The sequence below is a fragment of the Mycetomoellerius zeteki genome, unplaced genomic scaffold (assembly GCF_001594055.1).
Source record: "Mycetomoellerius zeteki isolate Tzet28-1 unplaced genomic scaffold, Tzet1.0 scaffold96, whole genome shotgun sequence".
Classification (NCBI taxonomy): Eukaryota; Metazoa; Arthropoda; class Insecta; order Hymenoptera; family Formicidae; genus Mycetomoellerius; species Mycetomoellerius zeteki.
Window position 1 is genome coordinate 1,435,926 of NW_017257999.1, and position 16,002 is coordinate 1,451,927.

General features: G+C 34.5%; 1 protein-coding gene across 9 annotated transcripts in view; it reads left to right on the top strand.

The window, feature by feature from the left end:
- The window catches only part of dlg1 (MAGUK family member discs large 1), a 327,809-nt gene that overhangs the window by 230,169 nt on the left and 81,638 nt on the right, over window positions 1-16,002 (top strand). For all 9 annotated transcript variants that reach the window (XM_018460681.1, XM_018460682.1, XM_018460684.1 and 6 more), the window contains one exon: window positions 13,965-14,240. In XM_018460681.1, coding sequence (XP_018316183.1) covers window positions 13,965-14,240 — 276 coding nt within the window. The remainder of the gene's footprint in view (window positions 1-13,964; window positions 14,241-16,002) is intronic.

The window sequence follows — 16,002 nt, forward strand, 5'->3', positions numbered from 1 at the left end:
GCAATTAACGGTGAGAATTTAGAGATGCCTTATAAAAGAAAATTAAATAAAATATTTTATTTATTAAAGAGAAAATCGTATTTGAGAATAATAATAATTGTTTTAATCCATCTATAAATTAAATAAATTGACATTAAATCACTCTGCCAAAAAATATATCTGAACAAGAAGATTACATTATATTGTGTTAGAACTATGTCGGTAATTTTTAAATTATTTTGAATTCTCATCAGTTTTTGCTCGTTATGCGTTAAACGTGTGTGCTGAAGCGATCAATTAACTCTCAACTGCAATATCCGCCGTAGCCGTTCGAATTTTCCGATATGTCTCAGGAAACTTCGTGAGCCCGCCGTTCGCAAAGATTGGATCGTTAATACGAACTCATTAATCACATCCCGCAAGCAGCCTATGAAATTAATTTCGCGCGTCGTTACTTTTAATGTTAGCGATAAATTTGCATGAGATCAATTTTGCAATAGACAGACTATTTTGATTTGCTCTCTCTTGAATTGAGTATGTTGATTGTTAGTCTCGTTGCTTTTGTTTAAGTTTTTTATTCTTCATCAATTCTATGTAACGATGGTGTTTATCGAATAAGTCTCTAAATTTTTACATATATTTTTTAAAAATGTGGAAATAGAATAGAGATACACAGATTGTTTCTTCAATTATATCTTTATTATACTGAGAAAAAATATACCAAATTTTAACAAATATTTGTTTGAATAGCACTACCTTAATATTTACTTACGGTATAAATAAATATTTACTAAATAAAAAAATGATAGTTAAATCAAATTAATGGTTCTTGTACTAAATATACATATACATATATGTACATTACATTTAGTAATATTCAGCTAATACTATTCAAATAAACATTTATTAAAACATGTTTCTCTCAGTGTTATAGCAATAATTCGTTGCCATCTTATTCCGACAACTTTTGTTATTTTATATAAATTGGTTTCACGCTATATGTATATGATACATTTTGTTTTACTTAATCAATATTTTTCTGTCTCGGAATATATTTTATTTTGTATGTTTATAGTTGTTTTATTATCAGTCACTTATGACTATTGAAGTGTTTGCGCTTTCGAGACACACGATCGTTCGTGTGGAGGTATCAGCGTAAATTCACACGTTTTAGATCCCGTATTCATATAGTGTCCGCGTTTTATGCGCGTTTCGGGTATCGCGAGTTTACGCCCGGGGTAACATCGACTATGGGAGAGAAACGGGAAATCGTCGATGTTAAATCCCGGAGTATGCGAGCTTTGTGAATTAAAGCTGTACCTGCAGAGAGTTGAAATGCCGCAGCATGCTAAACGCGAATCCACTGTTATCGTAACGCGATGTTGGCCTCACAATTAGAGATGCAGATGAAGCGAGCTCGATGCACAGAAACAGTGCTCCACTCTTTGCGACATATTAAAAACCGAAGTATAGAAAGATTTTATAATTTAAGCTTCAATATTCCGAGATATTTATTTTCCAATGTAAAAAATATATGTTTGTCAATATATCAATTTATACGAGAGCGATATAGATATAAAAGATGAAACGTTTGTATTTCGTCTGTCAAACTATGAATAATACCTTACACACACACACACACACACACACACACAAAGTTGAAAAGATTATTAATCTCGAAAATATAATCTGAAATAGCTTTTTTCTATTTCACAATTTTGGATTATTTTTACTTAGTTGAATTTATTTATTCAAATATACCTGCTATCTGTTTTTGTCAATTAGAATACTAATTTCAATTTGGGGTACACATAAATATATATTGGATTAGTTTAATTAATTTAATTACACATTTCCCGGAGCGTAAATCAAGATTAGACTAACAACAGAACAAAATTAATTTATTCATAGATCAATTAAGAAACATGATTGCAAGACGGAAAGAACAATGTAAAGGCAAATTTTTTTGACAATGCTGAATAAAAGGAAAGAAAACGACGCATTAAAAATATTAATTCAAACATTGCATTATATTTTTGTATATTTTATATCAAATATTAATGCTTTATATTAAATTCAATAATCGAGTTATTATTTTTTACTTATTTATTTAATAAGAAGAGCTACGATATTTTTAATTGTTATTGATTTTATTTACACATTATTACGTATAACATTTATTTAGATTATAAATTAAAGTTCTGAGGAAAATACTTATGTACTTATGAATATGACAGCGTAACTTTCTTGCTTTGCAACTTTCAGGCAGGTCGAGTTTAAAGAGAACAGCGAAAAATTGAGCTTACCGGAATATGCGGAGTCACGATCGCGAAAAGTTCGTCGGACGCGCAAATTTCCGCGCGATTACTGCACGAGGCGAAACGCAAGGAGAGCTGCGAAAAGCGACGGTGTGCAAAAAGCGACTAAGCGGCCACGATTAAACCACGAAATTAAAATCCGTCAGTGGCGAATGCACACGCTATGTTGGGATGGGCGTTTTATTATGTAGCTTTTTTGGTGATTCTTTCCAGAAAACGCAGCGATTCTGTTAATCCGTGGCAACGTGCTTCATAACACGCCGAGTGTACTGTATTCTCATATCGTACCATTCTTTTCGCAGATCGTTACACAATTTATCACTTTCCTTTGAGTGACGAAAATTCACGTGGATTTTAATATTTTTCGTGAATTTCCCTTTAGAATAAAGAGATTATTTTCTGAAAAAATTTTTAATATATGTAATAGATATTATTGAGAGAGAGAGAGAGAGAGAGAGAGAGAGAGAGAGAGAGACAGAGAGAAAGAGAGTCAGAACAAAAATTTATGTAACACTTTAAAATTGAAGCAGCTGTGTAATTTCATTAAAAGATGAATAAAATTTATATTTGAAAAGAAGATTTGAAGCTAATTAAACTCTACTTTTGAGAGGTTACTAAATCTTTTGATTTTGAATTCTGTGAGTCTGTTACCTAATGTTTACGTATAGAAAACTCCAAATATAGAAAATTTTCTTCTCATTTCGACACAAAATTGGATCTTTCATGTATCTAAAAAAATTTCAAAAAGTTTTTATTTTCTAATGTGAAAGCTTAAAGTTTTTCCTAAAAAATGGTTTTTTAAAATTGTTTCTAACATTTTTTATTAATGAGTTATCCAGATTAAATAAAACGAGCACTTTAATTGCTCATAATTTTCTTAAAAGTCATTGTAATTTAAAAAAAAAAACAGATTTTTAAAGCTGAAACTTTGCTCTATCGAATAATATAATTGCGAAACTTTTTCTAAAAACATGTAGACATAATACAAATGAAGTAACACTACGAAGTTTTGACTTGAGATCATTTTAACTTATTGACACCATCATTTCTCACTACTGACATATGAAGAATTGGTTTCTGAACATAGATTTCTTTGACAACTATGATCATTTAACTGTTAATACACTGAGAGAAAAAAATGATTGCAAGTACTATAATTTAACTATAATTTATAATCACTTTTTAGTTCAACTATAAATTTATAAATTATTTTAACTATGCAATATTATAACTGCTTCAACATTGAAATATGATCATTACAACTATGACACGCATTAAGTTTTTCCTTACCATGCAAATTAGTTTTTCCTTAATTATTATTACTATGTAAATAGCTAACGAATTTATTATCATGTAAATAGTGGCGTAGCAAAAAGCACACTGGTCTATACACTAGAGATCCCGGATTCGATCTCCTGCAGAACCGAAAAATTTTCGTACGCTCGTAGCTTCTCTCGGAAGACAATGGCAAACCAATAGTATATACTTGCCTCGGAAACTTTTCTACCACACTGTTAAATCTATAGTGTCAAATTTAACAGTGCAATTCGTCGTTCGCGGAATCGATGTTAATCTGTAGGTCCCTTATGAACTGTATACAACCAGCGTGCCTACCACAGATCATATGAGAGAAATCACCACGCTCGGCCACGAGCAATATGACTAAGAAGAATCTCTTAGTTATTATTACCATGTAAATAGTTAGCGAATGATAAAAAAAATAGTTATATTCACTATAATGACAATTATAGTACTATATAGTACAATTATAGAACTATACATATAAGGTTATTATTACTAATATTATAGCAGTAATAATCATAAAAATGGACCTCTAATAATATAGGACATATTAATTTTTAAGCTCATTAATTCTTATACGACTGAGGAGGGCTAAGTTAAGCTCGTAACGTTCTGTAATAATTCTTTGTGAGAATAGTGAATGTTTGTCGGTCATCCTAATTTTGCTCATTTAATTTAATTGATCTTACATTGAATTTGTTATTGCTTCGTAATTACACGAACGTACACTATAATTTTACTACGAACTTTTATTCCGGCCCAATGTATTCATTGTTTTATGCGTACTGTTTAATACAATTATTGATTTATAAGTGTGGCGATACAAAAACATTTAAGTTATTATATATAGTTCTTTATATTAAACTTATATACCTATAATAGTTTATGATTATAATTTAACTCAACTCTTAATTAGATGCTGGGTAACTTGACTTTTCGACTATTTCTATTTTATGACTTTTCCTGACGTCTAGTTTCACGAAAAGCTGTACAATGTTTTGGCAAAATTAAATCACAAATTACGAGAAACGAAAGTTGTTTCGAGTTGATTCCGCCGTTCCAAAAATTTCAACTGCGACTGCATCGTTAAGAGCGCGAAGCACAAAGCGTGAACTGAGGACGACACTTCCGCAATGTCTGACTCGCCCCATAATTGAACGAAACAACCACTGGCCTGGACAAGATGTTCATAGACACGGCGACGCCTCACATACACCAGATCATCGAGATGCTTTTTCTCGCGACGGAAAGGCAATTAGCCACCGTGGCTTGTGCCAATCGTGGCCAGTATAAGTTCTGCAAGCGAGTCGCGAAATACGATACAAACCCCAATGCCGATCTAATGTCATGCCGGTTGGAGGGGTTCCAATTTTGCTAATGCACTCCATGGCACGATAGTTTCGAGTTTCGACGCTCGGATACACACTCGGGTACAGCTCTTACCTTGAGTCGTGGTATCGTTTAATTTGCAACGAACTTGTGGAACTTTCGATCAACAGCATCCTCCAGTAACCGTCTAACGAGAATTCAACTGACTGACCGTTGTAGCTACGGATTTTGGTTTGCATACGCAATGATTTTGCAAATTGTCACCAGATATCAGTTATCAAAATCTCTTGATATATAGATATATCCGCTGATGGATTACTCGTGCTGTTATATACATTCTACGAACGTTCTCGCAATCGCTCTAGCATTACATATTAATCGACGTTGACAAAGGGGGGCGATCGATGGAAGATGTAGAGTATGTACACTCTGTACAATATTTTCTGTAATATTCATGGACTTTCTACAATAAGCCGTTACTTTTAAGACTTTAGTCTTAAACCGTAAAAATTGATCAATCAGTCAAATGTAAGAATAATCGACGATTGACCAATTTCTTACCGCTTAAGATTTAAAGTTTAGCCAGTAATGACTTAGAAAGTCCATCACGATTGCCACCTTTTGACTAGTACTCTATTAAAGATCGACTACGTCCATCGAAGATTTTACTATTCTGCCGGAGATCCGGAAATTATTATTTTTTGTTTTGTTTTCTCTAAAAAAAAATATTAAGGTCTGATCCTTCTGCCGGAAATTTCTTATCGAAACCGAAAGAAGATCAACGTGTGCACTTAAAAAAAGTCATCCAAATTTTTTAAGCGGTTAGCCAGAGATTTTTCTATCAATCGGAGAACCAGATATTCATTCAAAAAGCCGAAATCTCCGGCCGAAAACCAAACAGGTGGCAATCGTGGTAATATTGTTACATTTTTAACACAATATAATAGAGTCGTGACTTTTAAACTTAACTTTTACAATTTAAGTTGTATGCAAATTGTATACAATCAATCTTACGATATAATATCCGACATAATTTCTTGGCAAGGTTTTCCCTTCAACAGTTCCGCATGCTACCTCGGTATTCAAGAACCGAGTGAAAGGGCATGCTTTTTGTTGTGATTTTCCGCAACAAAACGAGACAGCATAACGACTCCCCTCGCGGCGCTCGGGTTACCTCCGGCGTTAATTCCGCTTAACACGCCCCGGTTCTCGCCTTTTAGCCACGCACGTTACTTACGTTACCTTGGCGGCCATTGTACGGTGATAGTACCCACCAGACGTATACCGCAGCGAGAAGGAAGTATTAAATTTAAAGGATTGCACAAGTCTTTTTTTCTGTCGGTATTACGTTCGCGCTATTTCCTTGTGTGATTATAAGTGACAAATCTTACTCATCATGTTGCACAAAAGAAATACGAGTGATTATATTGAATTTATTATTTTAGTATAATTTATAATTTATGTGAATAGTAATTATTGTATATTATAGTGCATTTTATTTACCGCTTTTAATAAAATTATTATTATTATTAAATTATTACATAATATATATGTACACTGAACCAAAACTGTACGTAAATACAATAAAATATTCATTGAATTATGAAAAAATAATGAAAATTGGTCCAATGAATTTTCATAATAATGAATTAACTACATTAAGTCGGACATTGATTAACGATCATTCATTGGACCAACATTTTTTTTAGTATAGATATTTTGTTCTAAATATTTATTATTATAATATCATATATATTATTTTCTAAAATAAATCTTGAAACACACACATACAAAATTTCTGTATAATATTAAAAATTAATTAAATTTTTCTGTAAACATCTATGACATATTATTTCTTAAATATATGTATATGTGTGTCTATAATTTTATATATATATGTATATACATACACATAAATCAAAGTCAAAGTACTTCTTTTGTTTAATCCAGATAACTTAGTAAAAATTTTAGAAACATTTTTTAAAAATGATTTTATAGGGAGAACTTTTTAAGCTTTTATTTTAGAAAGTCGAAAATTTTTACAAGTTTTTGAGAACGTGGCAGGTTTACAAAATGAGGAAAAAATTTCCCATTTCATTTAGCTCGTAGTTTTCTACATGTAAAAATTATCAAATTCACAGAAACTCAAAAGACATAATGAGTTTTTGAAAGTAGAGATTTTAAGTTTTAAAACTCTTTCTTTAAATATAAATTTTGTTTATTTTTTTGAGAAAGTTACATTTGCTTAAATTTTGAAGTTCGTACAGCCACGAACTCTTGTTTCAATTCAATATATTAAAGCTTAATAAAATCGAAATATTGTAGTTGAAACCTTAATACCAGGAATACAATTACATGAAATAATTATCTATTGCAAATTCAAAAAGTACAGATCAAAATTATTATTTTGTTTAAAAATTCTCTTTTTTTCTCTCTTTATCTTTTTCTCTCCATCTTTAAATTTCTCTGTTTCTCTTTCTTCTTGCCGTCTATGAAGCGTAAATTACAGACGATGCTGCGGAATTTCGCACGTCAGCTACCTCTTAATAACAATTCCTCTCTACTGCTACAGCAGCCTCACTAGCGTCTCGGAGAATTTACCATTTACTTGGGCAACAGGAGACGAGGAAGGGAAGTCAAATTTAATCGACAGTAATTTCGTTTACCGTTAAACTTACTACTGCACCGAATCATTGGCGGCCACGGACATCCCGCATATAAACTTTGGAATACAAAACGAACTGCATGAATTCTACCGAGCATGATTTTATCACGACATCTCGTCGTTCGCTTATCTTCTATTAAGGAAAATTTTCGCCTCTATTTAATTTTATCTTCTTTAGAAATAAAACACAATGATAATAGTTCAACACTTCAATTTCTCCATCTTGATAAAGCCGCTCAAATCCTTAAACTTTACTTAAAGACCAAAGATGAAAGCTTTTGTGTATTCCTCTATTTAAATGTTCTCAAAGAATAAGGTAGACAATGGACGACGGTTACTTTCAAGGTCGACCTGAAATTCGCTCTATTTGTTACGGAACGCGGCTATCTTTATCCGCCGCAGTTGGAACCGACGTACCGACAAAGGCCGACGAATATAGCTGGTTTTGACACAAGATGTTAATTCGAAACACACGCAGCCACGATGATGGTATACCGAGCCAAGTTTCTGAATCCACCATGTAGCCCTTCGTATTCGCGTCACTCTAGTGACGGTTAAAAATATCATTTTATGTACGACAGAGGGGCGAGAGAGAGAAAAAGAAAGAGAGGAAGAAAAAGAAAAGGAGAGATAGGAGAAGTGACGATATAGATGATATGCAATGGAAAAAAATTTTAACAAAAATTTGTTTCAGTATAAGTACTAATTAAACATTTATGTACAGTAAATAAATATTTACTCAATAAAAAAAAATAATACTTAAATCAAATAAATGGTTCTTGTGCCAAATAAATATATGTCTACATTTAGTAAATATTTAGTGCTTTAGAAGATATTTTAGCGAATTTCGTAAGGTAGAGCCGTTGTTATATATACTAGTGCTAATTTCGAAAGTCTAATTACGTACGGCATAAAATTACGAGCGGTCAACGAACGATGCGTGCAATGAACAACCCATCGATCAAATTCCTCTACTTGCCAGTCGGTTAATTTTGGCGGCAGGGCGCGCGATCCGTGGCGGGCGCGTGCCGGCGTTTATTTTCACAGAGAGTCGGAAATAGCCGGCGGCAAAGCGCGCGCTCCACCCAATATTATAATAGCGATGACTGCCGCAGCGGACGCGACAGTCCGCGGGCGAGTAACGTTCCATTGCGCGAGAATGGGAGGCGAGTAACGTTACTCCTCGACCGCTGTCCGTCGCGACAGAAGCTGCAGTTTCATGTTTTCCTGCGACCGCACTGTTCACACGGTCGTGAAAAACCGAAACGCGCGCTTGCCGACAATGCCGACGACGAGAATCCGCTTTCAATCGCGATAATTACATCAAAGTGTGCAAATATTCGTCAATGGTTTTGTGAAATCATGTATTAATATTATCAATATTAATATATATTATAATAATTAATATGATTAACAACACAATAATAATGATAATAGTTAATTTAATGGATTTTTATTGTAAATATTACTTTCATCTGGAAACAACTGTTAAGTCATATAAAAATGCGAACGTTTCTATCGCTTGACAGATTTGTTTTCGAAATTGATCAATTTATTCATATAATAAAAATTTGATATTTATGATATTGACGTTGTCAGTTGTCCGACAGTGCAACACGTGGGTCACGTAAAATGCAGCGTGGATTTATGTAGTGTCGTATCATCGCGATAAGAAGCAAAAAAAACATCGCTGCACACGAAGTACAAGCGACGACGCGACGTGCGATCAGTGTGGACTATAATGTAAAACGCATAAATTTGTCCGTCGTCTGTAATAAATCATCCAGTCAAACGTCAGTGAAACAATATCTGTTTACTATTAAAATTATTCGAGCACATGATGGACATTCGTCGTCACGTATAATCGGATCGAACGGCACGGAAATGTGTCTTGCAAATCGGTGCATAAGTTTACAATGTTATTAATTTCCACACGAACGTCAGGATGGCATCAAAGAGGTCCATATATGATGCAGATCAATGATTGCCAGCATGGTTAACCAGACCTGGAAAATGGTAATTAACGAAAATGGTTTCAGATTACGACGCACTTGGTTGAACACTTGCGCTCGTGTTTCAGATGATTTACGACGAACATAAACCCTTTGACGATTCCGGAACACGCTCGTTTATCATTATCGCAACTTCCGTGCGGTTGCTTAGAGACACTCAAGGAAAAAGCGATTCTAATCAATTCAAAGAGGAAGTGTTGTTTAATTTTTTAATTCTACTGATTATAGGACAAGGTCATTGAGATTAGAATTACATAGTATTATATTACAAGTTTTATGAATTTATTATAAACATATATATTGAAAAGAAATATATAGAGTAATATAACAACGTGCGATTTTATATCAGTAGTTTATAAAAATAAAAATCTATTTTCATAAATAGAGTTTGTTTTAATTCACAAGGAGAGCAATTAATTATACCGACGAAATTATATAATAGATAACAATTTTTAAATTAATCTAAATTGCGATGTATATGAAATCATGTTACTTTAATGCAGCTACACGAAATACGTAGATCACTTAATCAACGGCGGTAACGAGTCATCAAACAAGTTCGATAAGCGCAGCTGATACCTCATTGTGCAGTGCGTGAAAGTGCGGTTTCCCCGCGCTCCATCGGCCTGTTTCGTCTCATACAATTAATTAGCGCTGCAGTATAATCGCGTCGCTAATCGCCGGGTAATTCTCGCACGGACATAATTGCCGCGGCGCGGGCGCATCGTTGATGGGCTGCACTCGTATCGACGAGCGCATCGCTGACGAATGCACGGCTCGTTGCTGCAGCGATGCTGTGTTGGGTTTAAAGGACAGAGGAGCGGGAAGAAGGGGGTGGTTTAACAGAATAGCATAATTCCAACGCGATTAATTCGCGATCACCGCAATATGCATTGGGCATCGCATTGCGTGCGTCAAATTTGCGCTCGGCGGATTGTCTCGATACACGCGGCCGATGCAGGCACATCGGAATGCGTCCAGGGATGCATTCCGATTTGCGTGCGCGCACGCGAGAGAGAGAGAGAGAGAGATAGAGAGAGGAAGGGGGGAGAGAGAGAGAATGTAGAGGTACGGATCCTTTCGCCTTCCGTACTGTCCGTTTGTGTTGCAACACGATCGGAATGTCAAATACGTAGATGGATAATTGCAATAATAATCGGCTCTGCACTGTACGAGGCCTTTAGCTCTATATTGCATGAAACGAGATGAATATTAAAAAACCTCTAACGTGCCGACGTTATTGAAAATCACGATAGCTTCGTGTCGACAGCCCCTGATGTTGGCGAAAGAATTGATCGTTACATACCTTTCGTTTCGTGATTACGTAGTAACTTTGATATCTGATCTTACGACAAGAATGAGTCTTTTATGCCCGTTTCTATCAATGTAGTGTAATTGTGTAATCTCAATTCAATTAGCTATTCATCTTTTTCTAGTTATAAGAATTAGAAAAAGATGAAGACTAAGTTGAATCAAGTTGAAAGTTAATCTGTATATTGATAGAAACTAGACACGGGCATTAATATCTGTTAACACTGGGGACATTTTTAATGTGATTGAAATACGCTGTACTATGCAAGGTATAATAAAGAGATTTGTAATGTCAATCATGTGATTATTGATATCATTATGATGTTACTTACGTCAACCATGCCGTTGTCATAAATCTATCAATTTACATTATTTAACTTAAAGCATTTCGCTGAATCATGTTACTTTAAACGTATCGTAATTGCACATATACAAATGTGAATGTAACGCGCTCTGATCCGAGTATACACAATGCGTCGTACTACGAGAACGTGTCTCTAGCATATTATCCTACGGCTTAGTTGGCTTTTGATCCGATTAAAATGGTTTTGCACTCCAATGGATCATGCATAATTGCATTGCGCGATCGTGCACGTGAAGGACCTTTGGTGGCTGTTCTCCTAAAGGAAATCCGTGTTATTTCATTAGGCGTACAATCGCTTGGAAATCACATTAATCATACATAAATTTTTATGCTGCTCGTGTAATTAATTTGCTTGTGTTTAATAGAGATTTTTTAATGAAAAACAGTCGTCACATTTAAATATTATTTTTTTATACACGATTAAAAAATTCTTCGCAATACTGTCCCGTGTATAAACTTATTTAGGTTTGTGTATAAACTTATTCGTGCATAAATTTATGTAGTGAAAGATTTTTTTAAATAACGCAAAAATGAGAGTGAAAAGCAATGTACTCGGTTAAGGCAGGTCTGTGTGCCTAATAATTTTTGTGTGAATTTTTTACAATTTCCAATTCAAACAAATTATGTATTGATTTTTAGCGATTATTTAGCGGTCTCGAAGACAGTCTAAGACGACTAAAACTGAAATACATAATATCACAAATTGAACAATCAATTTAATATATGTACTGATGCTAATATTTACATTATAAAGAATTGGCGTGCAAAAGTGAAAATTGTAAAAAAGTTACATAAAAATAAGTATCAAGACTTGCCTTGATCGAATATGGTCCTCTTTACTCATTCGTACAATACTGAACATTTCCCGGTTCATTTTCACTTAATATTATTTTTGTAAATGTTATTTTCTTCTTTCATTTTTTTTGGTTTGTGGTGATAGAATTTATTTTTTACTTTTTTATTTATTTTGATGTACTTTAATTTTAACACGCAACTTAAAAACATCGGCGATAGCCGATACCGACATGGCCGATTTTTTTTAATTATCCCGTCATTATAAAATATTAAAACGATGTCACGTGTCAACGACGTCCAAAATTAATTGGATGACGGTCATTTAGTACGCTCGAGTTCCGGTAACGAACTTCTTTGCCAGCCCAACATCACGCTTGTCAGAATTTTCCACGTACGTTGAAAACTTATAACGAGATAAAGTTTTCATAGAATTAACTAATAAATAAACATCTTTAAAACTTCATTTACCGGACTCTGCCTCTCCTGTCTTCGATTGCGTGTAGCTCCGAGATATCAATATTACGAGATATTTCACTTAACTGCGTCAGTTGAGCGAAACATCGAAAAACCATTCTAGTTTTCTTCGAGGTATATCACCTATATTCATCAGAAATTTTCCATTATCCTGTATGCCGCATGCGACACAAACAAATACATCCTCCAACGAAAACTATAGAAATATAGCGAATCGATGTACGACGCGCGTCAGCTGGTGTCGAGAGTTTAAACGAAAATAACTGACCGTCATTGATCGGGGACACTGCACGACCTAATCTGCTCTCATGTAAGGTCTCAGAATCATTTAACCTTTCTCTATCGTGCAGTGGTTTAAATCATCTCGCGCAATTATAGAATTTTGGATTTTGCGTCATCAACATCGTTATTGACTCTCGTCAGAAAAATTTAATCTTTCACGAGATCAAACGTTTCTTCGGAGTTCTATTATATAGTTCTTATAATATCTATATTTATCCCTTGTGATCGCCTTTCGATTTTGATTGTCATTTTTTCGACAAGTGTTCCACTTGAAGATCGGTTACTCTCCAGCTGGAAGAGATCGCAAAAAGATTATCAGATTTGACCCTCTTACCGGAGATATCTTTTTAAAACCGGAAGGAAATCGATGCGCAGACTTCCCTTACACAAACAAGTCATCAAACTTTCCGCATGCCAAAGAGCCGGAGATTTAATTAAAAAGTCAGAGAGACCATGTTTATGATCTGCGCGTGCTTAATTCTAACACCATTTCAAAAATTTAAAACTCCAATACCCGTTTTCACCAGGGGCCGTCCATATATTACATAAGCAAATTTTTGGCCATTTTTAACCCCCCTCCCCCATGTAAGCAAGCGTAAGGATTTTGGAGACCTCCTATAATTACGTAAGATTTTTGCACACGTTCGATGTCCAAGATTAAAAAAAATTTTCAAGGCAGTTATACGATTCTTTCAATATTATTATACGAACGATATAATTGCATTGAAAAAATTTCAAACAAAAGACTTACGTAAGAATATACGCGACCCCCTCCCCCCATGTAAGCATTCGTAAGAATTTGTCTGATCTCCCCCTTCTCCCAATTATGCTTACGTAATATATGGACGGCCCCAAATGTAAAAAAACAGATTAACTTTAATCTCGGTTCAACTTACTCTTCATCTTTTTCTAATTATTAAAACTAGAAAAAAATGAAGAATAAGTTGAACCGAGATTAAAATTAATTTACGTTGGCAAAAACAGGCATAAATGAGGATAAATAAAATTTATACCGAAAATGCATTATATTTATACAAATATAAAAGTTGCGGGGGGAGAGAGAGAGAGAGAGAGAGAGAGAGAGAGAGAGAGAGAATGAAGATAATACTAAGTGCGCATGTTTATATTTTCAGGTAAATGGCGACGATGAGTGGGACTACGAGGACATTATTTTGGAGCGGGGCGGGGCGGGCCTAGGTTTCAGCATTGCAGGCGGCACAGACAATCCCCATTACGGCAACGACACCGCCATTTACATCACTAAGCTTATACCGGGCGGTGCTGCATCCGCGGACGGCCGGCTACGTGTCAACGACACGATACTGCAGGTGAACGACGTGTCCGTTGTCGACGTACCGCATGCGGCTGCCGTAGACGCACTCAAGCGGGCCGGCAACACCGTCAAACTGGTAAGCTTTACTCTCTACTCTCCAATCTTGATGCACCGATACAAGCTCGTGTACAAGTTACTTGTTCCTATCGCAAAAGATCGCTTTGTTGCATTGACGTGCCGTTACAAACTCAATATGAAATGATAATTTAACACAACATGCATTCATGTCGATAAAGTAACATTTTAATTTAAAAAAATGTTAATTATTTAACTTTCGTGGTAACATATGGAAATTTGACCCCAGAAAACATTTAAAACTATATCTCTAAATTCTTATTTCAAGATAGGACTTGACCTGCCATTTACTCTCTTTACGTCTAGACGCAAGGTACTTCTCTCAACGCGTCAATATGCGTGTAGCAGCTCTTCACGTAATATCAGTATTTTTGCGTTGGGATTATTTTAACAGCAATCGTGAATTATTACACTATTTTTTTCTGAAAAATTCAAATTTGTAAAGTACAGCCAGAAATTTTTTATTAAAAAAGATTTTAAAGATTATAATTTTTCTTTTAAATTTATTTTTCACAAAACGTATATGCATTTTTTTTTTAATAGGTTAAAATTAAAATATTTACAAAGCCGCTGTATTTTTATATTCTGCAGTATTTAAAGTATATTCAGTAATACTTTTTACTTCAACGAACAAAAACTATGAATATAGCAATTGGTTAAATGCGCATAGGGGGGGCATTTTGCCCCGGTGTGACCATTACAAAATTTTCGAGAAGTATAATCACAAAGGAAATATAAATACCTTTTGATTTGTTGACAATAAAAAATGAAGCAGTGATATCCGGGTCAAAATATTGTAAGGGAAGGTGCAACTAACTAATGACAAATTCTAACTGACGCATTAAAGATGCTGGGCACGGTACCCTGAACAAACTGATGTATGCAAATCTCAAATTCGAATTTAATTGAATCATATCCGCAGTGCAATGGCAACACATTGTTACTATGATCACATACCATATCATATGCACATCTCAAGTGCGCAGATTTAATTGCGCGTCGAATGTGTCGGGAATAATTGAATTGCAAATGCTGTAATGCGTACGCTTTCTGCTGTTAAATTCACCTGCGTATGCATATTCAGTTTCTCAGTTACCTACCAATAGTTACTAGTCGAATGTTTAATTAACTGTATATTAAGCAATGTATAATATATCAGTGTTTATTTATATGCATTTTAATTTGTTGAAAATTAAGATTAAATGATGTTTCATGTACCATTTATCAAACTCATTGACGATAAAATTTTAATTGCTTTTGTTATTATGCTGCTCTTTGCCTCGAACTTTCTATTTTTTCATCGAAATATCTGAAAAGATCACAGATTCAGTTTAACGACGACATTTCGAGTCCCAGAAAGTTCCGCGGGATTGACGGTCTTCTCCGAGTTCCATATTTGTCATAAAGACGCGTCGAATATCTTCGGCTTATGTCTGAGAAAAGTCCCGAAGCGACTATCATTCACCCGGGCCTTCCGAAATTTCTGTAGCCTGGCAAAGTCGTCAAGGGATGAGAGAAAGTTTCGATGGGATCGTTCGTTACATGCCTCTCGGATATACGTTAATGTCAATCTTAAAAAAAAAATCCCCAGGCGGATTGTCACTGTATCTTCCTTTTCGAGAGAAGAAGGCCGATGTTGAATATAAAAATCGCGAAAATAGTTAAGAAAACTTAACTATTAATTGAATACTTTTCTGAAAGATAGACTGATCGTTTCGATTTTTTTTAAATTTGGATAAGATAGTATTAGCTTTAAATTATTT